The sequence below is a fragment of the Ptychodera flava genome, chromosome 18, assembly GCF_041260155.1.
Source record: "Ptychodera flava strain L36383 chromosome 18, AS_Pfla_20210202, whole genome shotgun sequence".
In the NCBI taxonomy this organism is placed as follows: domain Eukaryota; kingdom Metazoa; phylum Hemichordata; class Enteropneusta; family Ptychoderidae; genus Ptychodera; species Ptychodera flava.
In genome coordinates this window covers 21,675,686-21,691,307 of record NC_091945.1, presented here as the reverse complement: position 1 = coordinate 21,691,307, position 15,622 = coordinate 21,675,686, and the positions used below count along the sequence as shown (strand labels likewise).

At 37.9% G+C, this 15,622-nt stretch overlaps 2 protein-coding genes across 4 annotated transcripts in view; one reads left to right on the top strand and one right to left on the bottom strand.

Moving 5' to 3' along the window:
• LOC139117147 (uncharacterized) overlaps positions 1 to 15,622 on the bottom strand; it is a 43,769-nt gene that overhangs the window by 14,312 nt on the left and 13,835 nt on the right. The gene's annotated exons all lie outside the window — the stretch shown is intronic.
• LOC139117146 (uncharacterized) lies at positions 5,638 to 13,646 on the top strand. Of its 3 annotated transcripts, none has more exons than XM_070680009.1 (3): positions 5,638 to 5,808; positions 8,816 to 8,918; positions 10,891 to 13,646. In XM_070680009.1, the coding sequence occupies exon 3, from the start codon at positions 11,478 to 11,480 to the stop codon at positions 12,876 to 12,878; it is 1,401 nt and encodes a 466-aa protein (XP_070536110.1). In that variant the 5' UTR covers positions 5,638 to 5,808; positions 8,816 to 8,918; positions 10,891 to 11,477; the 3' UTR covers positions 12,879 to 13,646. The 3 variants fall into 3 exon arrangements, with proteins under 3 accessions (XP_070536110.1, XP_070536112.1, XP_070536111.1); XM_070680011.1 differs by lacking the exon at positions 5,638 to 5,808 and adding an exon at positions 5,868 to 6,201; XM_070680010.1 differs by lacking the exon at positions 5,638 to 5,808 and having other exon boundaries at positions 8,247 to 8,918.

Here is a 15,622-nt window from a genome sequence, read left to right as displayed (position 1 = left end):
TGTATTCAATATGGGTGGGATGCAGGTACCGCTTAATGTGCAACAGAGACTTTGTAGGCAAGTGATGATAAGCCTGGCTCGTCATCATAACTTGAAGAACAGCAGTGGACACACGATATTCCGATGCCGGCTATGTGGACAAACTGAATTGAGTATTCAAGACCTTTTCAGGTGTAAAGACGAGAAACTGTAGCAGAAGCACAACAAATTAATAATTATATTAATTGTTTCAAATTGAAACACTGGTACATGTGAAACAACAGCAAAAGTGTGAGTTAAAATACTAATCAAATCAGGGCATTAGTGAAATGGGATGTGATGAATTCAGATGATGAAAATGTTGTCACCAAAGGGTGCGTCGAAAAGAAAAGACGTTATGGCACGCCGGGCATGGAAAGATATAATAAAAATGTTGTGCCCGAAGGGTAAGCCGAAAACTAAACACATTCAAGTTATAAGCAGATTTGATTCCAATCTGATGAGCCGTTTTTTGAGATATTGAGCACACAGACAGACAGACAGACACACATACACACACGCACACACAGAGAGACAGACATCGCTGCGACATATGCTCACGTGATGCTCACGTGTGTGAACACGTTAGCAAATAATGGGGCGCCAGATGGTGTGCAAAAAAAGTAAAGACTTAGAGTAACTGTCATTGCATTATTTTTACTTCATATCTGCTGGCAATCTTTTTAATTTTTTCTGCCATCCTTGGCTGAAATTTATTTCCCAGACAACCTCTCGGAATCTTTTTCCCCGAAATCTTCCAGTCCTTCTTGGATATCGAGTAGTTCAACCCTTTGCCGCCTGTGCTTATTACAGGCACGTATCGCTTACTTAACTGCAGACTGCCCCCCCCCCCCCCCACTCGCTAGAGCAGTTATTGTGGGACAAGGCGTTCACCCCACGATCTAAGCACCAGCCAAGCCTGATAGTCTGTTCATGTCCATTCCATCAACTTTTTATGTTTGGACATTTATGTGCCAACAGACTTGAAGCATGGAACTGCAAAATTTCCTTTTAGCTTAAAGCTTCGTACAGTGTAATGATTACCTCGCAAAGTGCTCCCGAATATTGAGTTCATTGATGCGTAAGGTGTGCGAGGAAAGGGCGAACTGCAGTATTTCGAGGTTTGACCTTGGATTGTCGGGGTTGGGGATGGACCATTTGATATCCTGGGGGGTCTGGAAGATAAAAAATGCCAGCGAATTTCGATGAAAAAAATCTGCCAGAGGGGGGTTAGGAAAAAAGATGGCTGACTAAGTTGAAAAGGAAAAAGAATCCATCATAAGTTACTTTCTGGAACACATTTTTTTATTTTCAGGGCGCCCTTCGGGTTAAAATTAAAGACTCTGTCAGATACACAATGGTTCTTTGGCCAAATACACTTGGGGAGTGCTATATTTCGATGTTAATGTCTTCCTTATATAGCTCGATCCCAAGGCTATGACTGTGGTCAGTACATGTAGCAACTTTTGGCTTTTTTATAACTTGTATATAGGGGAAAGTGAGGGCAACTTCACACATCGTTTTCTACCTTTGTTAATGATGCGGTATACTGAATCGGTCAATGTGGTTTTAAGGAGAAACATGACGAGACACCGATGCATTGATGGTGCTTAGTCCCCGGTCATGTGATCTAGGTCCCCGGGAGAACCCGTTACATGTTAGAGTGATTCGTCTTAAGGGATACGTAATTATTTACGGCCTGGGGGTCGGAGGAATGTGAGGGGGGGGTCACTCAAAATGTTGAAACTTCAAGGGGGTTACTCAAAGGGTAGAGAGGAAGAAGAGGGAGTACTCAATTTCTTGTGCGAAATAAATTGAAACACCTCTCAGATTGCACCATTGCACATTATATCAATTTCTCAAAATTTTCGGGGTGTTCTAACAGTTTTCTAGTAAAAAACAAATTGAAAACACCTCCCAGATTGCACCAGACTGCACCATTGCATGCGCACACATCAATTTCTCAAATTTTTCACAGGATCTAGGACAAAACTGAACTGTTGTGAATTCATCCTTTATTATCATAGAAACATATATTTTAATTGACTTCAGTGCAATAACCATTTTGACATTTAACCATACCATATGCAGGCTGGCAGCTGGAGAAATGACACAAGGAGACTGTGACACCTGCATATTCTTTGGTCTTCAATCTCTGGCAAACTGAGAACTGCTTTTACAAAATCTATTGTCGTTGTTTGGTTGTTGAATAGACTCAAACACTGATCATGCAAAAAATGTAATAAAATACCAGTGTTCAATGTCATTTTCTATGAAAGCCCGTAAGGGACATGTTTGAAAGCAAAAAATAAAAAAAATATCTTGTGCTCACGAGATCTTTTCTTGTGATCACAAGATCTTTTCTTGTGCTCACGAGATCTTTCTTGTGCGCACAAGATCTTTTCTTGTGATCACAAGATCTTTTCTTGTGCGCACGAGATCTTTTCTTGTGATCACAAGATCTTTTCTTGTGCGCACAAGATCTTTTCTTGTGATCACAAGATCTTTTCTTGTGATCACGAGATAGTTTCTCGTGATCACAAGATCTTTTCTTGTGCGCACGAGATCTTTCTCGTGAGCACGAGAAACTATCTCGTGAGCACAAGAAAATATCTTGTGATCACGAGATAGTTTCTCGTGAGCACAAGATAATATCTCGTGATCACGAGAAACTTATCTCGTGAGCACAAGATAGTTTCTTGTGAGCACAAGATAATTTATCGTGCTTTTTTGGTTGGCCTAGGGAGTAAAATTCCCGGCCTTGCATTTTTCGGCCATACAGTTTAAAATTTACGTATCTAAGGCTCAGAGGCAATATATGACACTATAATTTTAATTCTCGTGCCAATTATATAATAAACGGAATCAGCGATGTTTTAGTGATCTGATTTATACTCCCACCTGTCAAAAATTAGGTTTGAATGGCTTTTAAACTCGACTGCCGAGATCAACAATAATGGTTTATCAATCAAACAGTCACGTACAATTACTCTATCAGTAATATAATGTGCTACCAGTCTTTGTATATTATTCCTCTTACTTGATCAATGTCAATTTTAAATTGTATACAATCATTTTTACACGTTAACTGATCTTATCATATAGTTAACATTGAAAGTGTGATCAAATTCATTGGCAATGTATAACTTTCAGCAAATTAATTATTCAATATTCAGTATATCTTACAGTGAAAATACAATTGTAAGAATGGTTAATGATGTACTGTTTTACAGTTGTGACTTGCGTAACCTGTGGAGAAAGTCGATCTTCCATGGTTAGTGAATGAATTTATCTATGGATAGTATATGCAACACCATTTTTTTGTATCACAGTATCTGTATTTCCTTGTGTAATTTATATGGACGAATGCTGTCCGAAATAAACAAATAATAAATTATAATAAATAAAGGTCAAAATTTTCGTAGCCTAAGTTTTACTTCATCACTAATCCATCAACTTGATGATTAGCTTTTTGTATGTAAAATCAAACTTTCAAATTTCAGTAAAATATTAGAATAGGTTGATACTGCTGTGAGAAGGATACATTTTGGTAAAAATTGTCTCTCAAACAAATTTAATCTCCATTATGGTTATTTGTCGATTTTCAATTTACATGAAGAAAAGATCAAATTATCTCGTGAGCACAAGATCTTTTCTTGTGCTCTCAAGATCTTTTCTTGTGCTCTCGAGAAACTATCTCGTGAGCACAAGATCTTTTCTTGTGCTCTCAAGATCTTTTCTTGTGCTCACGAGAAACTATCTCGTGAGCACAAGATCTTTTCTTGTGCTCTCAAGATCTTTTCTTGTGCTCACGAGAAACTATCTCGTGAGCACAAGATCTTTTCTTGTGCTCTCAAGATCTTTCTTGTGCTCTCGAGAAACTATCTTGAGAGCACAAGATCTTTTCTTGTGCTCACGAGAAACTATCTTGTGCTCTCAAGATCTTTTCTTGTGCTCACGAGAAACTATCTCGTGAGCACAAGATCTTTTCTTGTGCTCTCAAGATCTTTTCTTGTGCTCTCGAGAAACTATCTTGAGAGCACAAGATCTTTTCTTGTGCTCTCAAGATCTTTTCTTGTGCTCACGAGAAACTATCTCGTGCGCACAAGATCTTTTCTTGTGCTCTCAAGATCTTTCATTGTGCTCACGAGAAACTATCTCGTGAGCACAAGATCTTTTCTTGTGCTCTCAAGATCTTTTCTTGTGCTCACGAGAAACTATCTCGTGAGCACAAGATCTTTTCTTGTGCTCTCAAGATCTTTTCTTGTGCTCACGAGAAACTATCTTGAGAGCACAAGATCTTTTCTTGTGCTCTCAAGATCTTTTCTTGTGCTCACGAGAAACTATCTCGTGAGCACAAGATCTTTTCTTGTGCTCTCAAGATCTTTCTGTGCTCTCGAGAAACTATCTTTAGAGCACAAGATCTTTTCTTGTGCTCACGAGAAACTATCTTGTGCTCACAAGATCTTTTCTTGTGCTCTCGAGAAACTATCTCGTGAGCACAAGATCTTTTCTTGTGCTCTCAAGATCTTTTCTTGTGCTCACGAGAAACTATCTCGTGCGCACAAGATCTTTTCTTGTGCTCTCAAGATCTTTTCTTGTGCTCACGAGAAACTATCTCGTGAGCACAAGATCTTTTCTTGTGCTCTCAAGATCTTTTCTTGTGCTCACGAGAAACTATCTCGTGAGCACAAGATCTTTTCTTGTGCTCTCAAGATCTTTTCTTGTGCTCACGAGAAACTATCTTGAGAGCACAAGATCTTTTCTTGTGCTCTCAAGATCTTTTCTTGTGCTCACGAGAAACTATCTCGTGAGCACAAGATCTTTTCTTGTGCTCTCAAGATCTTTCTTGTGCTCTCGAGAAACTATCTTGAGAGCACAAGATCTTTTCTTGTGCTCACGAGAAACTATCTTGTGCTCTCAAGATCTTTTCTTGTGCTCTCGAGAAACTATCTCGTGAGCACAAGATCTTTTCTTGTGCTCTCAAGATCTTTTCTTGTGCTCACGAGAAACTATCTCGTGAGCACAAGATCTTTTCTTGTGCTCTCAAGATCTTTTCTTGTGCTCACGAGAAACTATCTTGAGAGCACAAGATCTTTTCTTGTGCTCACGAGAAACTATCTCGTGAGCACAAGATCTTTTCTTGTGCTCTCAAGATCTTTTCTTGTGCTCACGAGATCTTTTCTTGTGCTCACGAGAAACTATCTCGTGAGCACAAGATCTTTTCTTGTGCTCTCAAGATCTTTTCTTGTGCTCACGAGAAACTATCTCGTGCGCACAAGATCTTTTCTTGTGCTCTCAAGATCTTTTCTTGTGCTCACGAGAAACTATCTCGTGAGCACAAGATCTTTTCTTGTGCTCTCAAGATCTTTTCTTGTGCTCACGAGAAACTATCTTGAGAGCACAAGATCTTTTCTTGTGCTCTCAAGATCTTTTCTTGTGCTCACGAGAAACTATCTCGTGAGCACAAGATCTTTTCTTGTGCTCTCAAGATCTTTCTTGTGCTCTCGAGAAACTATCTTGAGAGCACAAGATCTTTTCTTGTGCTCACGAGAAACTATCTTGTGCTCTCAAGATCTTTTCTTGTGCTCACGAGAAACTATCTCGTGCGCACAAGATCTTTTCTTGTGCTCTCAAGATCTTTTCTTGTGCTCACGAGAAACTATCTCGTGAGCACAAGATCTTTTCTCGTGATCTCAAGATCTTTTCTTGTGCTCTCAATATCTTTCCTTTTCCTCACAAGATATTGTCAAGTTACTTACGTCTTTGTCAACCAGCTTTTAAATTTCTGTAAGTATGAGTTTTAGTTTCTGTTTACGTGTATATGACTGGTACAATATCGATTTTGGAGTTTTGGGCGTTCAATGAAGGAGTACGTGACGAGCAGGCCTTGATATGCAAGGCTGAATGTACTGTCTGTGAATTTAGTGACCTTTTGACTTCAAATTTGAAGATAACAGACATGACGTTTAGTTCCTGAGACCTTAAAATTTCTTGAAGTTCGTATTCTAGTTTAGGTGACAGTCTGTTGTGTATTTGAGTGGTCGATGAGCGTTGATGTCTATGTTAACCGCATGGTATTTCATAGCGGAATGCACTTGCTGTGAATTAAGGAACCTTTTGAGGTCAAATTGATGTGAACGAGGGACTTGCCGTTTATGTGAGCCAGCTCTTTCTATTTTTGTAAGTATAATAGTTTATGTGAAGTTGCCTGTTTAAGTGAATTGAAGGGTAGAATCGAGAGGTTAGACAAGTATTATGTTTATCAATGAAATATATGAGGCCAGCTTTAGAATTTCGAAACGGAAGTTGTTGTTTTTGGAAGATTGGTTTTATGTTGTGACACGAAATGTGATAATTGATCATCTAAACTCGGTATCAGTTTGTAGGTTTAAGATATCCATGATGTCAGTCACTTCAGAAAATATTACTATTCTTTGCGTTGAAGTACAACAGTTGTAGAAACGCAACAAAATATAGCAATACGGGGAAATGTTATATAGAACATTGAGTTTTCAGTGTACCATGAACTTGTTACATTGGCGTTTCAGAATGCTTCCGCTGCTATTATTACGTCCGGCATTTTCCGAATGTAAACATTCTTCTCGCTGCAATGTACCGCGGAGTACAATTAACCGTACATACCGAGTCCCAACAATGATACATGTGCATTCATATAGTCGTTCAAAGGCGGCTATATTGTTATCGGATGCGCTATTGTGCGGGTTGCGGGCATTTCCCATCCAACATTCGTCGTTGATTGCATGCCGATCGAGTGGTAAACACGGCTATATCCTCGGAAACTTTTCATCGTCACGCTGGATCAAATGCATGGAGTGGATAGCCCTATCATACAGCAGGTGCAAGTGATAAAAAGAATTAGTTCATGATATGGTATTAGGAGATGCTAGGGATAGAGAAAATAGCCAGCAGCCGGCAAAAACAACGGCTGTCAGCTAAATTTGCCGACTGTGAAAATTTGGTGTCAGTAAAAAATCAGGACATTTTGCACAAAGTTTGCGTGCAGATGTATCACTTGTAACCGCCTGTACTTTAATTTTTGCCACCTGTAACGAACATTTTCTACATCCCTGGATACACAACTATCAAGAACTGCAGAACACAAATTCATAATATTCCTATTAGATCGATTCCTAAAAATAATTTGAATCTAAGTCAACGCACCGGCGTGTTTTTCTCGCGGAATAATCGTGTACAATGTTAGCGGGATGTCGCTCTCTGCGGTTGTGACCTTGGGTGAACCGAAAGAGCAAAGTGAACTAAGTACTTTGTTGTAAGTCTTTTCGCACGTAGAGTTTTTTTATATTTTCATGAAAAATACACGGCATTTTAATATGATATCACAGAAACGCTTTTTAATATCAAAATTTTTCTTACACATTGTATTTTTCTATAAAATAGACATTATTGAATTTTCTTGATGTGTTGCCCTAGAACCGATTGTGGATGGATGCATTACAAAGAATTACTTCTTTTGGCCTGATACTAGATATGTCAGAATTTTCATTCCGCGATATCTGGCGACATTTCAAAGAGTGTTTCCGAGGCGAAAATCGTTTTGTCGATCTGGTATTATTGCCCACTCATATCCATGGCAAGAAAAAAGAAAAGTGACTTCAGATTCCCCAATTAGTTGTAATACTGCATAAGGCCAGGCAGGTCGAAAAAAAATCGGTCTTCGGAATCGCCGCTACTAGTCTAGCCGATTTTTATTTTTTCGGCAATGCGGCAAGAACTACTCCCGCATTGCATTTTTTGGAATTTTTTGTGATGGCGCTCTTCAGTTTCTCAGGTTTTCACGCCTGCGGGACTTTGAATGACAATTTTTTTACCGCTGGTTGGCTCTGACGACTACCACTACCGATAGTATGGACACGTTTACAACGTCCGTCGACTTTTCAGCAGTTAATACATGTACCCCAGTTTTACTGGATTGTGAAATAATAATAATAATAATAATAATAATAATAAATTCGCTTCTATATTAAACATCTGGCCATATTTCTGAAACTCGCAGCCCGTACATTAGCAGATTTCAATTATTGTCAACGACATTGATGCGAGTGGAAATATGAAGACACTCACATTTAGCGATCGAGTGACCTTGATTCCTTCATTTGCATTTAGCGAATGAACAATCTGATTAAATCAGATGTAGAGTAAGGCGACGTCTGTACTTAGGCCTTATTCTGATGCCGTCACCTGAGCAGCAGAATACCGCCTACCGCCTAAGTAAAGACGTCGCCGTTCTCTACATCTGATTTTAATGCAGATTGGCGAATGAATTGCCGAGAAGTAGGCGCAATATATCTAGAAGATTGTATTGGCTGTCACGAGTACTGGTAAACTGATCCCCCAAAACTGCAACTTTCAGGACGGTTCACAAACTGCTACTTTGCGTTGCTTTAATTTTTGTTCGGGAACGTCATTGTTGCTTTACAATTTTTTGCTCAGTATTTACTTTAATTATCAACACCTAAATCATCATATTGAAATGCATAGTAATCACTTCATGAATTCAGAGTGTATGTGGGTAAAGCGTACTGTTACTGTTTACATTTGAATTTTAGTCCGGGCTAAAATTTATTTGTCAAACATTATACTGTTCATTATGCATATGCAAATCGTCGATAAGCTGAATGCTCGACATTTCAATGTGTTTTAGAGAGTTGAACAAGAATCTGAAGTAAACATAACATATTAGTCAGTGTACAGATAAGAAACTGTGCCTGTGTCATTCACTATCATTCACTATTATCGTTCTTCTGTATTTCAGACACGAATGCAACATTTACGTCGATATGGCTGAACAGTTATATGACTTTCTTGAGCGCAGACGGGTACCATCACATGTCATTGACACGTTAGAAAAAGAAAAGGTAGTTCCTAAACCTTTTAATATACTAAAAGCAAAACAATGTAGCTGTGTGTAAGGCCAAAGCAAAAAATCTTGGACTTTATTTTTTGTGTGTGTGAAACAGTGCAAGGGGCATGCTCAGTATTTTTATTTATTAAATTGGTTTATTAATTTATTCGTCTATTTTTGTCAACTGCAGTGAAAATCAAGTTGCAATGCTATTTATGATGTCTGGTTATTATTATTGTGGTTACAAAGCGATGATATCGGAACCATACTTCTTATAATTCTTCAGTGACCTTTCAGTCCGAGAAATTTTCGTTTTTTGTAACGCATTGCCCTCATTATTTTGATACATATCAGCACAGACAGACATAAATAATTACTTTCTGCACACTTTTAAACGTATTTACTTAATTACTTTTGGAAAAAATGTATGTGAGCAATACGTGTAGTGTAAATAAAAGAATACGGCAAGATTTTATTCATTTTTCTTGTATTTGCAAGCTTAAGACTACTCAAAACATGGTGATAGCACTCAAGAGGGAATATGTGAAAGAATGGGGCAGTGCACCTTTATTAGTATTTTTTGCTGTCCTCACATTTCCCACTGCCTCCAGTCAGGTAAACATCAATAAAACAAACAACACTGTAAATATCTAAAACGGTTTATAGGTATGTTCGTACGTACGTATGTATACGTCCGTCCGTCAGTCCGTCCACTGCAAAACTTGAAAACCGCTGCATATTTCAGCTTGGCATTTGGTGTGTAGGTGCATCCTGGGATTTAGTTCAAATGAAGATGACCTTGCCCAAATTATGCAAATGAGGTTAAAATAAGAAAATGGTAAAAAATCATAATAACTCAAGAACCGCAGTTCGGATTGCCTTGAATTATAGCATGCAAGTACCTTAGATAGACCTCATACAGTGTCTGCACATCTTGAAGATATCTTGAATTTTCTATTTTTACTGAATTTTTGGTGATTTCTTCATTTTTGGTCAAAAGTATTCTTCTCTGAAACCGCTCGTCCAGTTGCTTTCAGATTTGGGTTGTATATATGTTTGCAAAGGTGTTATCTTTCTAATTTGTTTAAATTATGACAAAATTAGTAATTACATTTTGGAGGTAATTTTTGGTCAAAAATTTATTTTTCTACTGTCGCTAGTCAAAATGCTTTGAAATTTGATTTTTGGGATCTTATAGATATTGCCATTGTATCATACTAATATTATGTTGAAAATACTAATAATGTATTTTAGGGGCCATTTTCGTCATTCTTTGTCCAAAATTTTGTTTTACAACATATACTGATCTGATTACTTTTGAAAACATCAAAAATGTATTTATGGGATGAACTTACATAATTTTGGTAATGTTAATGCAGTTAAAAATAGTTACTATTTATCCGGGTGGCCAGCTGTGAACTTTGTTTACACAAAATTCCTCCACAGTGGCCTGGGAGAAAATGCAAACATAGATTAAAGATTTATTTTCGCTGAAGAAAATCTTGCAAGATTTTGTGATTTCTTTACTTGAAAAGTACACGGAGTTTATGTAAGTTTGGTGCAATATGCAGTCATTAGCTGACACAGGTCAGTTGACACCAGCAAATTGACTGAAACTTAGGAATATTGTATGTGTACATCTTTTAAAGTAGTGATCAAATTTGTCATTTAGAAACATCTGGATTTTGTGTCTCCAAGAAGTTTCAAAGTTACAGATATTGTATTCAAACCCTTGGATAAATGTGAGCTGACACCTTGTCATTGACGGTATTTTTCTTAATTTGTTTTACAATGCAAACCTCAGACTAGCAGACAGACTAGCCACTCACAAATGGATTACAACGAACTTTATTTTTACTGAAGGCTCAGATAAAGTAAAGTGTGTGTGTGTGTGTGTGTGTGTGTGTGTGTGTGTGTGTGTTGTGTTATTTCATTACGGTTAGTATTAAAAAACGCTGTGACTTTAAGTTATCCTTACATTTCAGATCGACGCATCAGTTATTGTAGTGATGGACGATGAGATGTTGGCCAAGTACCTTCCATTATATGGTGATCGTCTCGCAACAGTTGATTTTTGCCGAAGATTTTTGCAAGGTGCTCCACGAAACGAAAAAAAAAAATCAGCACTCTTGAATAAGATTCGGAAAAAATTTGGTCTCCGAAATCGTAACAAGGCAGACTCAGAGTCATCTGACGATGAAACTAAATCAGATGAATCAGGCAGTCAAGGCCGACGTTGCCGCCCAAGGCCATTTGGAAATAAATACGCGGCTAAAGTGGAGAGAAAAGTTGAAATCGGATGGCTGGACTATGACTTCGCACTTAAGTCTTTCAAGCAAGTCCGCAGTAGAAAGGGTGGCGGAACAAGAAGCATAACTGTGAAAAGACAAGTCGAAAGAGCGACCTAATAGAGTTTGGAAAACGATATTTTTTCCCTAATGGTATTTCTCCCAAAGGAAAGGTCGAAGATTTCGTCTTTGATATCAAAGATATTTCAGAAAACTCACTCGATGATGAGAGCACAGTGGGCCAAATATATGACAGAACTGGGTTTCGAATTTTAAGATTTTACATGGCAACTACCAGACGACATGTTCTTGGCGATGCAGATGTGGCAGACATCGCTGATCCAGGAGCTTCCACAAATGACAATAATGGTTCTTCACAGCAGCCTCTTGATGAATCTCCTGCAACAGCGATAGTAACCTTAGATGACACACACATTGTCGCGGAAGTCCCATTATTGACGGATGAGCAAGTAACCATTGATGCTCCAGCGGAGACAGATGATGTTGAAGATTTGACCAGAGATTCAGATTCAGATGATGTAACAATGTTAACCGCAAATACCCAGGAACATGATAGTGGTTCTGGTATTGTCGAGTTGGGTAGCATTGGAAATAGTTTCGAAGATTTAGATGACACTTTATCGCTACCTGTCGACTTGTACTCACCGATGGAATTTCCTGCTATTAGTCTACAATGCGGCACTCGGGTGCTAGTGATACACCGATCCAAAATGCTGGAGGACATGCTGAATGCATTCTCCGATCCAGGTGTGCTGAATGATTACATTGAGGTCAAGTTAGTGTTGCCAAACGGAGACGCGGAAGCAGCAAGCGGTACTGGTGTGTTTCGAGATTGTCTTACAGGGTTTTGGGCAGATTTCTACGAAAGGTGCACGATCGGAAATACTTACCGGGTACCGTATTTACGACACGACTTCACACGAGCTAAATGGGAGGCTGTAGGAAGAATCATCTCCAAAGGCTGGGAGCAGGGCAATTACCTTCCTATTGGATTAGCTCCGCCCTTTATGCAGGAGGTATTGTTTGGAATGCAAGACAACTTACTGGAGTCCTATCTTTTATTCGTGTCTGAAACCGAAGGGGACTTGTTTCGCGAAGCTTTGCGAGATTTCCAGTCTGTTGACAAGGAAGAACTGTTAGAAGTTCTCGATGGTCATCAGTGCAAGAAAGATCCGAGCACCGCTAACATTCGTGACATCGTCATTGAAATTGCCCATAAAGAATTAATTCAAGAGCCGATGTTCGTGATCGAGTCGTGGAGGGCCATACTTCGATCTGTTGCAAATACCATTGGCAACATGAGTTTACTAGACCTGTACGAGGAGAAGAAACCAACGACAAGAAAAGTTGTCAAGATGTTGAGTTTTCCTGATCCTATTAGTGTGGAGGCCACTACCATGGCCAACAATCTTCGCAGATACATTCGAGAAGTTGATGGTCCGACCTTGAAACGCTTCCTACGATTTTGTACTGGGTCTGACATCATGCCTGATGATCCTATTAAGATTTTATTTGTAAATCTTGAAGGCATTCAGCGTCGACCAGTTGCACACACTTGTTCAAACTTACTGGAATTACCATTACACTACGAAAGCTATCCTGACTTTCGCGCCGACTTTAATGCTGTATTGAACAGTGGTGTATGGCTGATGGACATAGTTTAGAGCGATTTCATAAGAGCTCTGAACAAACGTTACAAAATTTTATAGATGGACTATCCATTTTATACTGTTGAGACATTGTCATTGATGTTTGGCATATGCTATAACTGCAATCAAAACTCCAAGCTTCGTTCTTTGTTGTCCTTTTACTTTACTAGATTTACACCATTTGATGACGATTTCTAGTTGTTACTAATGTTAGATTTTCAGCTTAGTTATTTTGTTAATGTTTAATATTGAAGTATGTTTGAATTTGAAAAATCACTCATAACAAATTAATCTGAGCATTTTCTAAAATTTGTCATTTTACACACAAAAGAGTTACTAGTGATAGTGTTTGCTAGTCTTGTTTGCTTATTTGTTATGCTATCCAAAGAAGTTTGTTTTTGATCACAGTTACCTTTCAAAGGTTAGTATTTAAAAACGATGACATATGTTCAGCACATTAGCTTTTTCTTAGTCGATAACTCCAACAATGAAGCCAATAATTTATCTTTGTTTAACCAGCTTTACAGTATTCAGTGACAATGTTCTGGTTGTTGGACTTTGCGATATGATGTTATTTTCCTCAGTATAACATTTGAGTTTGTTGTTGCATTTTCCCAAAACAAGAAATTAACGCATTTGCTAGAGTGAACGTTTTTACTCTTTCCTATCTTACCAAGGTGAACAATGTTTAGTGGTTCCCACGTGAAAGGTTCCATATCTGATGATGTAATCTTACGTTTAACATTGTGTTTGCTTTAAAATAAAGAACGAGTTTTTTATTTACGTAGTGGCTCAGAACTAATTCATTTGCAATAATTATTGAGAGGATACAGTTTATCAACTGATCGGGAAGAAACCCGTGCATTTATTTTTGGCTTGCTATAATTTTAGCCGACCATAGTAGAAACCTTTGTACTGAATTTATTATCATAGTCACGGTATGCTGTAGATTAAAATGGCGTAAGGCTTGCACTATAAATCTTGGAAAGTTTGGCGATTACTGTTAATGCGCGCGAAAACGAAAATTGAAGAAACGGGTGTCTAAGTGGTAAGATGTTATGAGAAAACAGTCGACATAGCAGACAGTCGCAACGAAATTGCAACAATTGCAAACAGCATAAATAATACTTACTTTCGAAGTTAATGAAAATTATTGTTAGGTCAACTTATATCATATAATGATGCCTATCAAAAGTGTGATACTGTCTGTACTCAGTTGTTAAATTGATAAGGCCAAAGTTTTGGAATTCTGTGTTTAGTGTCCATTCAACATTCTAAGTTAGTGTGCGGGTAAGTAATTGTAAAACACAGAAAATTTAACACACAATAAAAAACTCAGTAAACGTATGCAGAGTGTGCCATATTACATCAGCACATGGTTCAAATTGGTTGTAATATGACGTCATATTACTTGCCGCAATTTAAAGTCATGGCTTGGTTTTGCGACTGTATGGTGTCAATGATGGAAATCCCTCCAGGGTAGTTTGTTTGTTTTCCTTAAGGTAGCTTTATATGTTCGCGATGACCTATTTTTAGACGCGAATTTGAGCACTTAAACAGACCGTTGTACCCATGTATTATATATCACCTAAAAGGTATTTTTATAAAGTTTACGGCTATTGCAATCAAAAGTGTGGTCGATGAATAGTATTCACGCTTTACGTCAAAATGTGTGACTTTAAAAAAGTATAATTCAAGCCAGACTTGGGAAAAACGTCAAAATATTGACGGTAAATTACACCTCACTATGCCGTCTACAAAACGTATCTCAGATTTTTTTAAAATGTCTTCGTTTTCACACAATCATTCATCAAAGTTTGGCACCCCATTATTCTTACAACTTCGTCAATTTAATTGGCGATAACTTGTGCGTGAGAAAAGTTATGAAAAAATAAGATAAAGTTTTATAGACCACATGTTTGACGAGCATATGTGAAAATTTGATGGAAAAATGCCTAGGCGAGAAAAACGCTTGTTTTGTAAATCGACCATTCTTTTTCATTTTGAACGGCTATAAACGATATAATCAGTCAATGAATCACCAAGATAAGATAGACCAAGCAATGATTCTAACCCATGTGTGGTTTAATTTCGATGAAAACACTGTAAACGGTCGAAATCTGGCAAAAATGGGTGAATTTTAGATGTAACATGCCCTGTCAGTACCGATGAAACGGTGAAATTACATTCTTAACATTCTTACATCCTACCTTGCTTCATACATACATATTGCCTAGCGCCCTTACATACATACATACATACATACATACATACATACATACATACATACATACATATACATGTCCAACTGTACTTTCTGTCTCGATAATATGAGACAAAATACACAAGTGAGACATCTGCTGCACTGTTAAATTGTTTGAAAAATCGTGAATGGACGAATCAAAGTGATACCTATTTTGATACAGTACTGCTATACAAAGCTCTGTAAATCATAACAACGACAATCTGAATGTATTGGTACCAATTGCGATAGACAGAAATCATCTGATATTAAAAGCTCAATATAATGCATGGAGAGTTCCTGTAAAAATATGAACTGTTACGTTTCACTGCATTGTGAAATGCCTCGTAAAATATGCTTTGACATATAAAATGCATGAACGTGTTACACGTCACCCCCTGCAAATCATGTGTGATCGAGGGATGTTCATTGTTAAAAAACAGACTGTTTCTCTAAGAGAAGATTATATGTTAAAACATAACATAGCTATATTTGTCTTTCCAAAATTGGACAGGCG